Below are 14,309 nucleotides of genomic sequence, written 5' to 3'. Positions count from 1 at the left end.
CCCTCAGCACTTGCCTCCGGGTACTAGCAACACTCCATGTCGCCAGTCCCCTTGGTCATGTGCATATGTTGAGGAGTGTAGAGCTGCTATCTTTGCTAGTCAGCCCCTGTTCTCAAAGAGAGCTGCCTGCAGCATTGTGGCTGTCTTTGGAGTTGTACCAGGAGAGGGAAGGAGCTCGAGCTATTTGTGCTCTCTGTTTCCCCCCCCCACCCCCGCACTCTTTTCACTAATCCAGAACTGTAGAAGTCTATTATCTGCAGATTGGGTCTGCAGTCCTCTCTGGAAGGGGGCTATTACTCGTCTAATTTGCCTTGTTTTTCTTAATTCGAATCAAGTTCCATCACCATTTCATATTCATTTTTGAAAATCTTCATTTAACTCAGAAAGATGCTTGATAAATTGTAGACTTATTTGGTTGAATTATATTTAAATTAACTGTTTTATTCCTTTTTCTAGGTATTGTTTGATGATCTTGGGCCATCTTTAATCAGACTTTCTAGTCCAGATCTTCAGTTTCAGCTGCTGTACTCATTTCTGCAATTCTTGGGAGTTCCATGTGGGTGTAGTCTCTTTCCTTCAAATCTCCATATCGCGATGGATGAGAACAACATCTTTGACACTGGGCAGTCTGAAAGGCCACTGACTTCTTTTGACTCGCTGCTTTCTGGAGTTAATAGTATTGGCCATATGGACACAATGACCAGAGGGAGACAGCACATAGGACACAGTAAGGAAGGAGAGGAGTTCATACAGAATGTCTTTCATTTAATATTGCCGTTATTTTCAGGAAAGGAAAAGTCAAACCTTTCTGTCTGTTGGCTACAATATGAAATCTCAAAGGTAATTAAGTATTTGTGCACTGTCTCTCAATGTGGCTTATAGTTTTATTGTGTACATTTTTATACCATTAAAATAAGCAACATTAAGATAAAGTGAAGGTTGAGCACTCAAATGTCAGGAAAAGCTATGGTTAAGGTGGTGTACTCAGCTTTAACTCCATTCACTTATGTATATGTATCACAGTTGTCTATAATTATACAATAACATGTTATGCTTTGAAAAATAGTATAATTTTTCTACATTCTTAGATACATGCTACATTGTCTATTGTTGTGTAATACTTTGTGTATGCTAGAGAGAGTCCATAAGTGGTGGTTATACAAAATGCACAATTAGAGAGGCAAGAGCTCCTTGTAATAATTTTACAACCCCCTTTAAACTTATAATAAGAGTAAAAAATGTGTCAATAAGAATGATGAACCTATATAAATTGAGTATATTTTTGAGAGGTTGACAAAGAATACTGGGGCAGAGGAAAGTGAGAGTTTCTTTGCTTTAAATTGTTATAACATTTTCAGCACTTTGCAAAGTCTCCCCAAATTGCCTGTCATGAAACACTAATGTGTGGGATGCATGTGAAGGCAGCTTGATAGGGAGTGGTATTCACCTGCAGCAAACAGATCTGACACTTGGCAAAGGATTCAGTCTTTTTTAGGCCTACAGAGGGGTTTTTAGCCTTTGGTGTAGCTTCACCAGTGAAGATTCCTAGCTGTAGGTATGACGCATTGGTACGTCTTATCACAGTTTTGAACCATAGTAAAGCACATTGGTAAGTAGTGGGTTTACACTCACACTCTGAGTCTACAATAGAGGCTTGCAGCAGTGTATCTGCACTGGTGGCTAAAAATCCTGGTGTGGAGAAGGCCTCAGTTTCTCTTTGCTGATTCTCTGTTCCTTACAACCACTCCCTGCAGTATGACATATGACATGAGCTGGCTGGTGGCCCAGGATGGGGAGGGAAACAGATTAATTTTTTTGCATCAGAGCGAAGCTAAGGATGGTGAGGGCATTTTTCCCCCTCATCCTCCCAGTGGTTGTGCCTATGGGAAATGCTGTTGACTCAGTAATCTTTAATGGGCAAGTGATGCTAAAGAATACAGAAATAGAATAACGAACCCAAATACAACTATGGATTGTTGTTTTTTGTTGTTTTTTTTCCCTCAAAATTTTGTTCTGTCAATTTTCCATGCAGGTTGGTCTGTGTCTCCAAGCAAAAAACAAGAAGAAACTGAAGTCACAGGGAAAGAAAAGCAAAAAACTAGCCAAGAATCTCCTTAAGGCATCTGAAAACCGAAACAACCTTTCCCTCTGGAAACTGTATGCCTACTTGGAATGGTTACTTGGCAACACAGAAGATGCTAGAAAAGTATTTGATACAGCTCTTTGCTTGGCAGGAACTGAAGGAATGAGAAATACCCAACTCTGTAATCTGAGCCTGCTTTATGCTTCACTGGAAGTGGAGCTACTAGAGAGTCTGGAGGAAACTGTTATGTCACGTGCTGTACATATATTGACCAAACTGACTGAAAGTGGGCCATATGTACCTTATCCTGGGCAAGTGTTATCTGTGAATATCTTGAAAGCTCGGAAGGCATATGAGCATGCGTTGCAAGATTATTTAAATGAAAGTCCAATCTCTAACTGGGATCAGGTCAGCAGTTCTAACCAACTGGTTAATTTAGTTGGTTGTTATGCACTTTTTCAGTATTTGACTGTTGGGATTGATGCTGCTGTATTAATATGTAGACATATTTCTGAAAAGCTTAAAGGTTCTGCTTCACGGAAGTTTGAAGGTATTGGAGAAAATCTTGGCATTCATAATTTCCCCACTGCTCTTGAAGCAGTCACACTCATGCACACAAATTTACTCAGGTACCATATGAAAGTTAGCATTTACCCTTTAAATCCACTGCGAGAGGCACTAACGGAAGCTTTGAAGCTGTATCCTAGCAACCAGTCTCTTTGGAGGTCATATATCCAGATCCAAAGCAAGTCTCACAATGCTAGCAAAGCACGAAGATTTTTTGATAGTGTCACAAGGTCTACTAAGTCCCTAGAGCCGTGGCTGTTTGCAATCCAAGCAGAGGAGATGAGAAAGAAGCTTGTCGAGAATGTTCAGAGGTAATAGAACTCGAGACAATAATAATACTGTCCACTTCACTCTTCATCTGTAGCTATCAAATCGCTTTACCAAGGAGGGTGGGTACTGTCATTATCTTTACTTTACAGATGAGGAAACTGAGGTTTGGAGAGGGTATTCAAGATCTCTCAGTGAATCAGTGGCAGAATCATGAATAGAATGTAAATCTCCTGACTCTTGTCCCATAGTCTCTGTTGGATCACACTGCCCTCAAACATTTCTCAAATCACATAAGTGACCGTCTTGTTCTTTAGCTGTCAGTATAATGAAGTCATAAATGGTAATACTTTGTGATAAAATGTAAAGGAAGACAACATGTTGCAATTTAGAACTTGCTGTTGGTTGCAGTCTGGACACTGTATTTTGACTGTTGTAACAAGAAGTCTCTTTAAATCACCAAATGACTAATTATCATAAATATCAGATTAATCTTTGCTCATTGGTGGAAATTTGAGAATAGCCCATGCCTTCTTCCTTCAGAGGACAGGGGCAATTCTCAGGTCTTTGATAGTGAGCCAAGAATTGCCTAGTGTGCTAGCTGGATTGGTTTAATAAATGAAAAGCCCACAATGCTCATTTTACATCATCTGAACGCATTAAGTGATTTAATCTGAATCACTGCCACGCAGAGGGAGATCAAGGAGACCTGGTGCTGTAATGGAGAAGAGATCAGAATATTACGAGCTTTTAAAAAATGGATGATTGCAGCTCTGTGCTGTCAGTGTTTGCCTTTTGCCTTCGGTCAGATTACTTTCCCTGCAGTATTTCATTCTTTCCTGAATGAAGTCGTCTTTAACCCAGACACCTTTGTGCAGATTGTATTATCCATTTGTATAAATTCCAGTTGACTATTACAGGACGAAGATACAAATGATTGATTAATTATGCATAAAATATGTTGAATGCCCCCACTAATGAGGAATAAGAGGAATTCAGTAAATAGAATCTGTAGTCTTTTTAAAGATTCTTTTTAGCCTCTACAACTCTGCTTGCTCTTTCAGGTTTGCTAAAGATGTATTTTGGGAAATTTCTAGAGAACGGAGAAGGAGCTAGCAAAATCGAAGGTCACTAACTTTTTTTTTTTTTTTTTTTGTAGGCTAGTATAGTTTGTTTACGTGCTAAATGCACCCCCCCAGCCTTGTTAGTTGAATGCAAACCTATTCTTAATTAAGTTTTTGTTTTGGCCTTTTAATTCACCCCCCAGACTCCATTGCGATTCGTTATGGGAACTTGCACCTACAGGTGACTGAGGCTGACTACAGTGTTGCTTCTTAAATGGTGTCAAAAATATTTCATTTCCGATCACTGATGTTTTTGTGCTGTTTTCAGCATTCTGTGTTAATTACGCTATTTTTATTAGTTGCTTAAAGGATTGTTATTCATTCTTCAGTATGTTTCTGAATGCAGAACAGAATGTGCAGAACACATTAGACAATTTAAATATGTTGCGTAATCTTGAGAACATATGTTGATTTTTTTTAAACGTGTTACTATTGTTGATGCTAAAAGCCTTGTTTTATTTACTTCTAACATATAGGCTAAAATGTCTGAAGAATAGTGATATGTCATGCTGGGTGAAGACTGGAATCCATAGGTGCCCTCAGGTTACACTGAATTAGGATATTATAACCTAGAAAAAATGATAATTTTTCTCAACTCTGAGTTTAGAGTGGTAATTACTTTGATATGCCAGACGTCCTTTCCACAAAGAAAAATAAATACCTCATTGGGTCTTTTTATTGATTTATATATTAAAATACCAGTTGGACCAGCATATATTCCAAATCAGTTTAGTCTGATAGCAGATAATGTTAACAGAGAAAGTAGCATGAAGTTCCTAATACATTTGTGCAATTTTCTGTGGAATGGAAGCAGTGAAATTGCTCTTGCCGTCTTGTATAAGTACACAGTTGTTTACCTCATGTATATATTGTTTTCTTTTCTGTTTCAGAGTAGATGTTGGAGAAATATATTCAACAATTCCTGAAACTGGATTAACAAATCGGATCAAAGCTTTATTTGAACACGCAATTCAGAGTGAAAACGGTGCCCATTGTCCGTTGCTGTGGAGAATGTATTTGAATTTTCTGGTGAGACTAGAATAGTGTTTGGGCTTAGTTTTATAATATTTACCATATTTGGAATTTCTGATTAACAGTGGGCACTATATGGTATGGGTGGGTTGAAAGATGCTTACATTTATCATCTTGAAGTTTGGTGCACATGTTAGCCATATCAGTTTCTACAGAAGGGACTATTTGAGGAAATGCAGTTCAGTCATTTAGTCCAGGGATTCTCAACCTTTTTCTTACTGAGGTTCCCCCCAACATGCTATAAAAACTCCACTGCCCACCTGTGCCACAATTGTTTTTCTGCATATATAAGCTGGGGCCTGTAGCAAGCATGGCAATTGCCCGGGGCCCTGCAAAGCTAAGTTGCTCAGGCTTTTATATGCAGAAAAACAGTTGTTTTCTGCAGCTTCAGTGTTCTTCAATTTCAGCCCCCGGCAGTGGGAAAGTGGGGATCCGGGCTTCAGCTCCAGGCAGCAGGGCTCGAGACTCTGGCCCCTGTGGGGCAGTGGGGCTCAGCAAACCCCCTGAAACCTGTTTGCAGCCCCCTAGTTTGAGAACTGCTGATTTAAACTGTCTTGGTTTAGTGAAGAGTTGTAATGTCCATGCAACATAGTTTTAGCAAGTAAGAGATACTAAGTATTATTATGTTTGCTTATGACAGAGGCTACAATGTGGTAGGAATTTTTCAGACATTCAGGAATGGACTGTCCCTGTTATGGGGAGCTTGCAGTTTAAAGATAGGTGGACAGAAGTTAAGGAAAAGGGAAGAACAAACAGGAAAATTATAGAAGTCAACTCGGTTGATAGCAGATAAGGATCTTTAAGGTCTTGAAGATTAAGCTGTAGCTGCTTTACTAGCTATATGCGATAATTATGGTTATGTCTCCAGTAGAGTTTGTTTTTGTTGGTAAAGTCAAAATGGAAATGTCTGCTGAGATGGCCATAGTGGGCTAGGCACTTCTTTATAAAAAGTTTAATCCCGTTCCTTATTTTGAAAGTGATCTGATCTCTGAACCCCTCTTGTATCACTTCTCTAGATCAGGGTTTCTCAAACTGTGGTCCGCGGACTCCTGCGGGTCCACAAGGGTATTCCAGGGGGTCCACAAGTCATGTCTGGGGCTGCCGGCCACACTGATCAATTCCTCCCCCTCCCTCCCAGTGCCACCTGCACGCCAGAGAACAGCTGTTCAGTGGTGTGCAGGAGGCACTGGGAGGGAGGGGGAGGAGTGGGGCTGGGGCGCGCTCATGGGAGGGGGCAGGAAGAAGTTGGGCAGGGGTGGGGCCTTTGGGGAGGTCCGTGAAAAATTTAAAATTTTTTAATGGGAGTCCTCAGGTTGCTAAAGTTTGAGAACCGCTGCTCTAAATGTTCCATTCCCCAACTTTTTGGTTCAAGCTTTTCAGAAAAGGAAGATAAAGGGGGGCTTTTTTATTCTGAACTTAACCCGTAGGTAAGCTGGACTGGTTTCCAGCTATGCATTTGTCAGTGTTCAATGAGGCCTGGGGCCTTGGCATGAGCTGGCACCTGGTCTGCCAGTGTCACAACCCAAACGCTAAACAAAAATTGATTTCACATTTGGACCATGTGTGTCTGAATGATAAAAATGCTACCTATGATAAAATGTGATCCTTACGTTTTCATTTGTGGAAGATTTATTGGTGTCAGATGAGAATAAGACGCAATAATAATTCTTCACCTAACATTGATGGCACCAAAAAGCTTCTTGAGGGGTAAAACCAATTATTTAGTAATGTTCAGCTCTGCAGATATTACCACTTAAAAGTAAATGTTATGTCTGTCCATTGTCACCAGAAAGTCCTGTAGATCTTGTCAGATCTTGTGATGTGTTTAGTTCATTCAGTCTTAAGTTTTTCAACAAGGTATTTCTCCATCTTTAACAGAATCAGTAATTCAGTTGGATTTTGAATCAGTATTCCCCTTCCCCTAAAATCCCATTTATACTTTAAGAAAGAATTAGAGGCAGAATGATATTGAGAGTTGTTTGCTGAACAACAGGAGATGTAAATTTTAGCGCTCAGTTGTGACAAGTAAATGAAGTGTGTTGCTATCTAGCATTCATAAATCTCACCACACAGTATAAAAGGTTTAGTGATCCAAAAGAACCCAATCGGTATCTACAAATAATATTTCATCTATGTGAAATAGAAATCCTGCACTTCAGCACAAAACCTGTTGATCTTAATAGCATCGTTAATGTAGTGAGACCAAGTGAAAATGTTAAATCACTTACAGTTGAAGAATGTCCTGCTCCTTGAAGACCCCAAGGAACTTTTGAAAATTGTTGGTGTAGGAAGGCATTGTTTAGATCTAGATTTGCCACAGACTTCCCTTTATGTAAAGTTATTTTCAAACCTGGCCAATTCAAAATATTCCCTTCACAAGAAATTATTAAAATCTTTATATATACATGATGACCGAATAAGGAGACTAGCCAACTAATGCACTCAAAGCTGTAGCCTTTTATTCTTCTGTTTTAAAGCTCTGTGCTGCTTTTGTGTTCTGTACTTGCCCCATCAGATATCCAAGCTGGCATTTCTAGGAAGAGGATTTACCTTCCTTTAGCTAGATGCCATCATAAGTTCTGATGAGCAGCCCCCTCTTGGCCACTCATCAGACTGCTGTGAGGGGATTCAGCTGCTAAATCCTGTTTGTTTTAAGTCTGAACAGAGCCCAGGCATAGTGAACAGGGACAGTCTTACAGCTTCTGAGCATGCTCTCAGGGTGCAGATCTTCTGTCATCCCGCTGAGATCACACAGCCCACTGCCCCATCATTGGAACTGGTGCTTAGCTCTCTGTCTCCCCTTGTAGTTTGAACCTATCCTCTCCCAGAATGCCACACAGAAGTGTGAGCCTTCTGGTTTACTTCTTCAAGGGGCCCCGTGGTAGGTGTAACTGTTAAATACACAGACGCTACACAGAATTCTAAAGCACAAGAAATACACAGAGTATAGATCATATAGAAAACAACAAACAACCTGAACATAATGCTCACTTTAGTTCATCCTTCCTTTAGGAGTTCTTGGGGACCCATCTGTGTTCAGATAGGCAGGGCTTGCCCTACCTCATCAGGATCCTGCAGCAGCTTCTCATATCTTGTGCTGGTTACGATTGCATTTACATAGATGTTCCAGTCATTCATTTACATAGACGTTCCAGTCTAAGTGTCTTAACCATTTAATAACTGAGGGAAGGGCATTGTGCAAGTCCATGAGGAAACCAGGCAGCTCTTGCTGACAGATGCAGCCTGCAAGTATATGATCTATATCTTCTTGGCCACAGCACCAATGGGGGGAGTCATGAAAGCCCTACTTATGGTCACTAGAAGTATATCTTATCACTCTACATATGAAGCAATTGAGCTTTGCCCACAGATGGTGTGGAAAGTCAAAACCAGGGGTCTGGACAGTTGGATCTGTCATGAGATAGGCTATGTTGGAAGCTTGTTCTTGCCTCCTAGTATGCTGCCTGCAGGTGACATCGAGGTTCGTTAAAAGGAATTGTCCAAATTGGGTGCCTTGAGCTAAAATGGTAGATTGGTGGATTAGAGACCTCTGTAATTAGTGTTAGACCCAGATTCTGTAAGATGACTTGTCAACTGATGTCAGAAGGAGCAGTATAGGACAGGACCGGCAACCAGGCCAGGTTGGTTGGTCTCATGGTACCAGTTATTATATACATAGTTTCATTCAGGTGCATGTCCGCTAGTCCTATGTGAGAGGGGCTAAGCCACAATGGGGAGCAATATTCTGCTACAGAATAGCACGAGGAAAGCCCGGAACTTTTTAGTGACCTCGCATTGGCTCCCTAGTTTGAACCGGATAGCTGGCTGATCAGGACGTTTCTTGTCTTTATTTGCAGTGGGGTCTTGGTAAGGTGTTCCTTGCATGTCCAGGTGTGGCCCAGTTAACACCTAGATACACAGGCATTATGATGTTGTTCAGTCTGAGTCCATTCAGGAAGATGTTGAGCTGTTTGTTGGCCTTATGTGTGGTTTAGATGCAAACAGCCGGAAATGGTCTTTGACACTTAGAGTCTCCATTTTTTACAGTAGTGGACCAACTTTCTCATATCTGCATTGAAGACTTTGTCTAGGTGACTGAAATCCTGGTCCTGCACTGCCAGACGGATGATGTCTGCATAGATAAAAGGCCTGGCTGTGGTGTAGGGAAGGTCATTTGTGAAGAGGATGAAAAGTATCAGTGCTAGAACTGATTCCTGAGGTATACCATTGTTTTGGGACCTCCAGGAGCTGTTTTTTTGTCTATGTGAAACTTGGAACTGGTGGCATCTCAGCAGCAGTTCCACACCTGTGACAGCCCATCATGGTATGACCAATGACACTTTGCACCTTAAGCCTGTATGCCAGATCGTGTTATATGCAGCAGCAAAGTCTAGGAATACTGCACCTGTCCTCTGCCTGGTCTGGAAGCCATTTGTGATGTAGGCAGTGAGTGCCAGCACTTGACCACAGATACTGTGGTTTGGTCTGAAACCTGTTTCATCTACGCTCAGGACAAGGGGTGGGAGGAATTCTCTGAAGGATAAGCCTTTCAAGTAATCTGTACACACATCGTAACAAAGAGATGAGGTTGTGGTAATATGCTGCAACTCGATTGTCTTTCTCAGGTTTTGGCAAGACTATTTATTACCTTTTGTCCTGTGTTAGATCTTAGGCTTTTTATTCTTCTAGATGACTCTTACATCAAATTCTAGATGACTCTGGATAGCAAAATGGCTACTCATTGTTTGCTAGTTTTTCCCAGGCACTTCAGGAATTCAGCTGAGCTATTACCAAGCCCTTAACATCATCTGTTTTCAGTGTTTTGATTGCCCTTTCTGTTTCATCTGTGGCAAAAGGCTGAAGTCTTCACTCTTAGGTATGCACTGTTTCTAGTGCCATCATTATTTCTTCATTTCTCCTTCAAACTTTTTGTCCTTATCTGCCTTTACAACATTTATCAGGTGGGTAGCAATGCTGTTTGGATAGACTGGGTGTTGGCACTATGCTGGAGGCCGCTGAGCAGCACCAAGTTTTCTGATTAATGCCCTGGCTTTGTGGCTGGATCTTGAGGTGTTTAGTTCCATGTTAACCTGCTCTCATCTTGCTCTTCTAGAAATATTCAAGCTGTCTCAAGGTGTGTGGTGATGTCTGGATCACGACTTTCTTCATACAGATTGAGGAGTTCTGCATGCTCCTTATCTAGATAGAGAATGTAGACATTATAACAACCTCTTGGAATTGATGTGGTGAAAGCTTTATACATGGCTCTTCTAAATACCATGTAAGATTCTTCAGTAAAGATGATGTGCGATAAAACTGGGCCAATTTGCTCTCCATAGTTCCAGCAAGGTTTTTTTGTTGGCACTTTCACCAAGTATCCATACCTATTGTAAGTGGCTAAAGATCTCAAATCACTCAACTCCTGCCCTTTAATCACTGTCTAGTCTCTGTCAGGTGACCTCAAACCCTTATTAGGTGACTTTGTTGCCAGTGCCCTCCTCTGACAAACCACTTCTGGGTGGGAGCCTATCTGTTGTCAGTTATATTTATATTTGCATAGAGGACCATCCCGAGTTAATGAACCTTTATTGTCAACCCTGTATCACGCCCCTGTGGGATTTTTGTCCATTATGGAGGCAAAAGTACAGCAGAGGAGACAGCTACACCCAGATATTCAAAATGGAGTTTGCAGTCTGCCAAAGATAGACTGTTCATAATCTCACACTGAATTTATAAATTGTATAGCTAGACCTGCCAGATTTATCACGGATGCAAAGTTAATTTTTGCAAACAAAAGAGTCTACATTTTCAAGAAGACCACAACCCTTTCTCCTGCTGTGTGTGTGAAACTATGTGCATTATCATTCCCACACGCATTTTTTGTGGACTATCGCTTTTGTAGGCAGGTGATAGAATTTCCCCGTGTAACCCCTTTATAAAATGCAAATATTGTTGTGCATGTAAATATTATTACTTGCATACAAATAGCAGTATACTAACATTGTATGGACAAATGCAGGGCACTTCTTAGCAAATTTGGAATTGAGGAAAATCTGGAAATGGAACAATTAGATATTCTAGTTTTTTAAGGAGAGAGAAAAGTTAGGATGACACAGTATTTAGAGATTAGCAGGAAAAGATAGTATAGCTCAGTTGCTAATGTACTTGCCTTGGAGCCCCGTGCTTCCATGCCATGAGTTGTGTTCTTGCTTAATGTTAACCTTTGACTGCAGTATTAGAGAAGAGCTGTCTTGCAAGTGAAAAGTCAAACAGGTTCTTAGTCATTCTTTGATGTGTTTCTGTTTCACTCCGCCACTTGTGAGTTATGAAGGGCCAACTCCTACCTCATAAAGGCATTGCTCATATCATAGTCCATTAATATAATATACCATATTACATATATGCCTATTATACAGTCTGTTCATAAAGGACTCCTCACCAGGGAAACTCTGTCTGAACTTTTGCATGGTTGTTTCTCTGCTTCTAAGAAGACATAAAATATCACTTCAGCAGCCCCATTTTATTTGAAATATGGATTTTTTCCCCTCACAGTTTTCTCTAGGGGATAAAGAAAGGAGCAAAGGACTGTTTTACAAAGCCCTTCAGAACTGTCCCTGGGCAAAGGTAAGTGTTTTGTTTTGTTTTTAAATTTAAATTGGTCATCAAGAAATGAAGATTTTTATAGAAATAAATTTGAAAAGTTTAGGATGTAATTAGCCATGATACATATGTGGGAAAAGAAGGAAAAGTGAGGGAACTCTTACTGTCAAAAGATACCAAAGATTGACTACAAATGAGAGGTAAATTTGCAGGGTAAACAATAAATAAATAAAGTGGCCAGTGCAGTTTTCAATTTCATAAGTTGAGGAATCGTATTGTATAAAGCATGGAGACGATCCCCCTCCCTGTGACCCCGGAGAGATGGTGTTCTGAGTACCGTGTTTAATTCTGAGTATGTCAGTAGCAGAAATATGTAGAAGACAAATTTAGAAGGAATTCAGAGAATTGCAGAAAATAAATAAATAAATTGGCAAGCACCTGTGACTCCCATTGAAATTAAAAGGAGCTTCAAGAGATTCAGCACATTTCAGACCCTACATTTGGATGCTGAATAAGAGACCTAGTCATTTATAGTCCATACCCCTATCTTTATTCTTTCTTATACATATGCTGAAATGCTGGTTGCATCTGCTAGTTGTATGTACTCCTTTCTGTCTAGTCCCTCTTTCTTGAACAGAAAAATGTCTGAATAAATGTTCTTTTTTTTAAATTGTATTCATAGGTGCTGTATATGGATGCAATAGAGTATTTTCCAGATCAACTGCAAGAGACCCTAGATCTAATGACTGAAAAAGAATTGAGAGTAAGGGTACCTATAGAAGAACTGGAATTGCTACTGGAAGATTAAAAGAAGATGGTGCAAGAACAAATAAGAAAAAGAAAAAACAAACAAACAAAAAAGGGAATTTTGATGTCCAAAAGGCCAACTATAATGGTCTTCAACCATTATCTTTGACTGGGACTTCAACGGACTATGCACATATTTTTCTTGCTAAGAATAATTTGTTAAAAACTTTGCTATTACTGTGCCACACCACTAGCTGTAAATATCCTAGAATTTGTTCCACATCTTGTAGTGGGCTGCTTTACACATGTAAATACGTCTGTTTTTCTGGAAAGTACAGCGAAATCCACAAAATGATACTTACCGGTAATTAATTTGCTGTTGGACCCCACCTACAACTCGTATGCTACAGTTTAATACAGCCATTCCCTTGAATTCAGTGGAATGTCAAGACATGCCTACTACAGTTTGCTAGGCAGCACAGGAAGTAAACATCTGCCAAATGTACCCTTTACAATCTGCTGCTGTCAACAGGCTAAATATGTCCTGCTTGGTGTGGATGTTTATATAAATATCCACGTATGTTCCAGTATCTTGCTCTCTGTACAAAACAAGAAGATAAGTAAAACTCTTGAAAAAATATCCAAGCAACAATTAGCTCAGTTGATAAACTGTTAAAAGCCAAAACTTGTTTGACAAGTTATCAGCTTTGTCTTTGCATGTGTACATGATATGACAATTCTAATGTAAATATTTATGAAAAATATACTTAAATATTTTAATTTCATTGGAACTTGGATTTTTTATTTTTTAAATGTTAATTTTGGTGAGGAAAATGTATACATCTTCATTTTTAATACCTAGATTTTTTCTAGCAGCAAGTTTTTGTTTTGTTTTAAATACGCAAGCTATTATAATTAACTTCCCTGTACTCCCAACATACATTGGGTAATTGTCATGAGAGAAAGAAATGGTAATTCTATTTTGAGGTGCCTAAGATGACTGCTCAGGATATTAGACTGTTTATAGCAACTCTGTACTTTACAGGCTAGTCGACACTGATATAAGATGGAACATGGCAACTGTTTAACAGTGTATAGCATATTTTTTCCACTTCCCATCATAAACAAATGTGTAATGTTACTATGTTCAGACGAAAATAAATAGGGAATTTAGTTATATAGAAAGTGCTAAAATATGAACAAGACACTGGATTTTGCTCCCTTGTTGTTAAGACTGCAAATGATGAGGATCTGAGTTTTCATCTGTGAAAGAAACTACCTCCAACAGCAGAGCCCTTTAATATCATATGGGGTATTGGTTTTGTATCGACTCTGAAGGAAGAGTGCAAGCTACTCAATCACTTATACTTATCTCTGCCGCAATGAGATATACCATGGAGGGCTCCTGTCCAGCCCAACCCTGGTCAGCTGATGAGATCTGTTAGCATTGCTGCACAGGCTAAGTCCATTTTAGTTTGCATTGTAATTCATTTATCCATCTTGTGAACGTATTTTGAATAGAGATGGGGATGTGCAAATGTTTGACCATGTTCTTAAATTTTATAATACTTCTGTAGCAACTTTTACTGAAGATCTTAAATTGCTTTACTTAGTAAATTTAGCCTCATATTATTGCTCTGATTAAGTGCAAGTTTGGCCACATTTTTGTTTCAAAATTAATGGATTCAATGATATTTTTCTTTTTAAAAAATCCATTACTTCTAAAACCCCAGTTTCATGTGAGTCTGAGAGATGGCAGGAACACTCAGATTAGAGCTAGCAGCTTGTTACTGGGTGGTGGGTGAGGAGAGGTCAGACTCTAACTTTTCTGTTTCTTTGGTGGATCAAAAATTGAGTAACTCATTCTCTGTTCCCCTTTGAGATGTGGC

At 39.7% G+C, this 14,309-nt stretch overlaps 1 protein-coding gene across 3 annotated transcripts in view; it reads left to right on the top strand.

Annotated features, from left to right (window-relative positions):
* The window catches only part of NRDE2 (NRDE-2, necessary for RNA interference, domain containing), a 76,215-nt gene extending 62,150 nt beyond the window's left edge, over positions 1-14,065 (top strand). For 2 of the 3 annotated variants that reach the window (XM_043547866.1, XM_007055455.4), the window contains exons 10-14: positions 457-840; positions 2,033-2,961; positions 4,932-5,070; positions 11,626-11,697; positions 12,356-14,065. In XM_043547866.1, the coding sequence (XP_043403801.1) occupies positions 457-840; positions 2,033-2,961; positions 4,932-5,070; positions 11,626-11,697; positions 12,356-12,481 (1,650 nt within the window). In that variant the 3' untranslated portion in view covers positions 12,482-14,065. Of the gene's footprint in view, positions 1-456; positions 841-2,032; positions 2,962-4,931; positions 5,071-11,625; positions 11,698-12,355 lie in introns of those variants that run through there. The other variant, XR_005225582.2, reaches the window with a different exon arrangement.
* Positions 14,066-14,309: the final 244 nt, after the last annotated feature.

The sequence above is a fragment of the Chelonia mydas genome, chromosome 6, assembly GCF_015237465.2.
Source record: "Chelonia mydas isolate rCheMyd1 chromosome 6, rCheMyd1.pri.v2, whole genome shotgun sequence".
NCBI lineage: Eukaryota > Metazoa > Chordata > Testudines > Cheloniidae > Chelonia > Chelonia mydas.
This window is presented reverse-complemented; position numbering and strand designations above follow the sequence as displayed.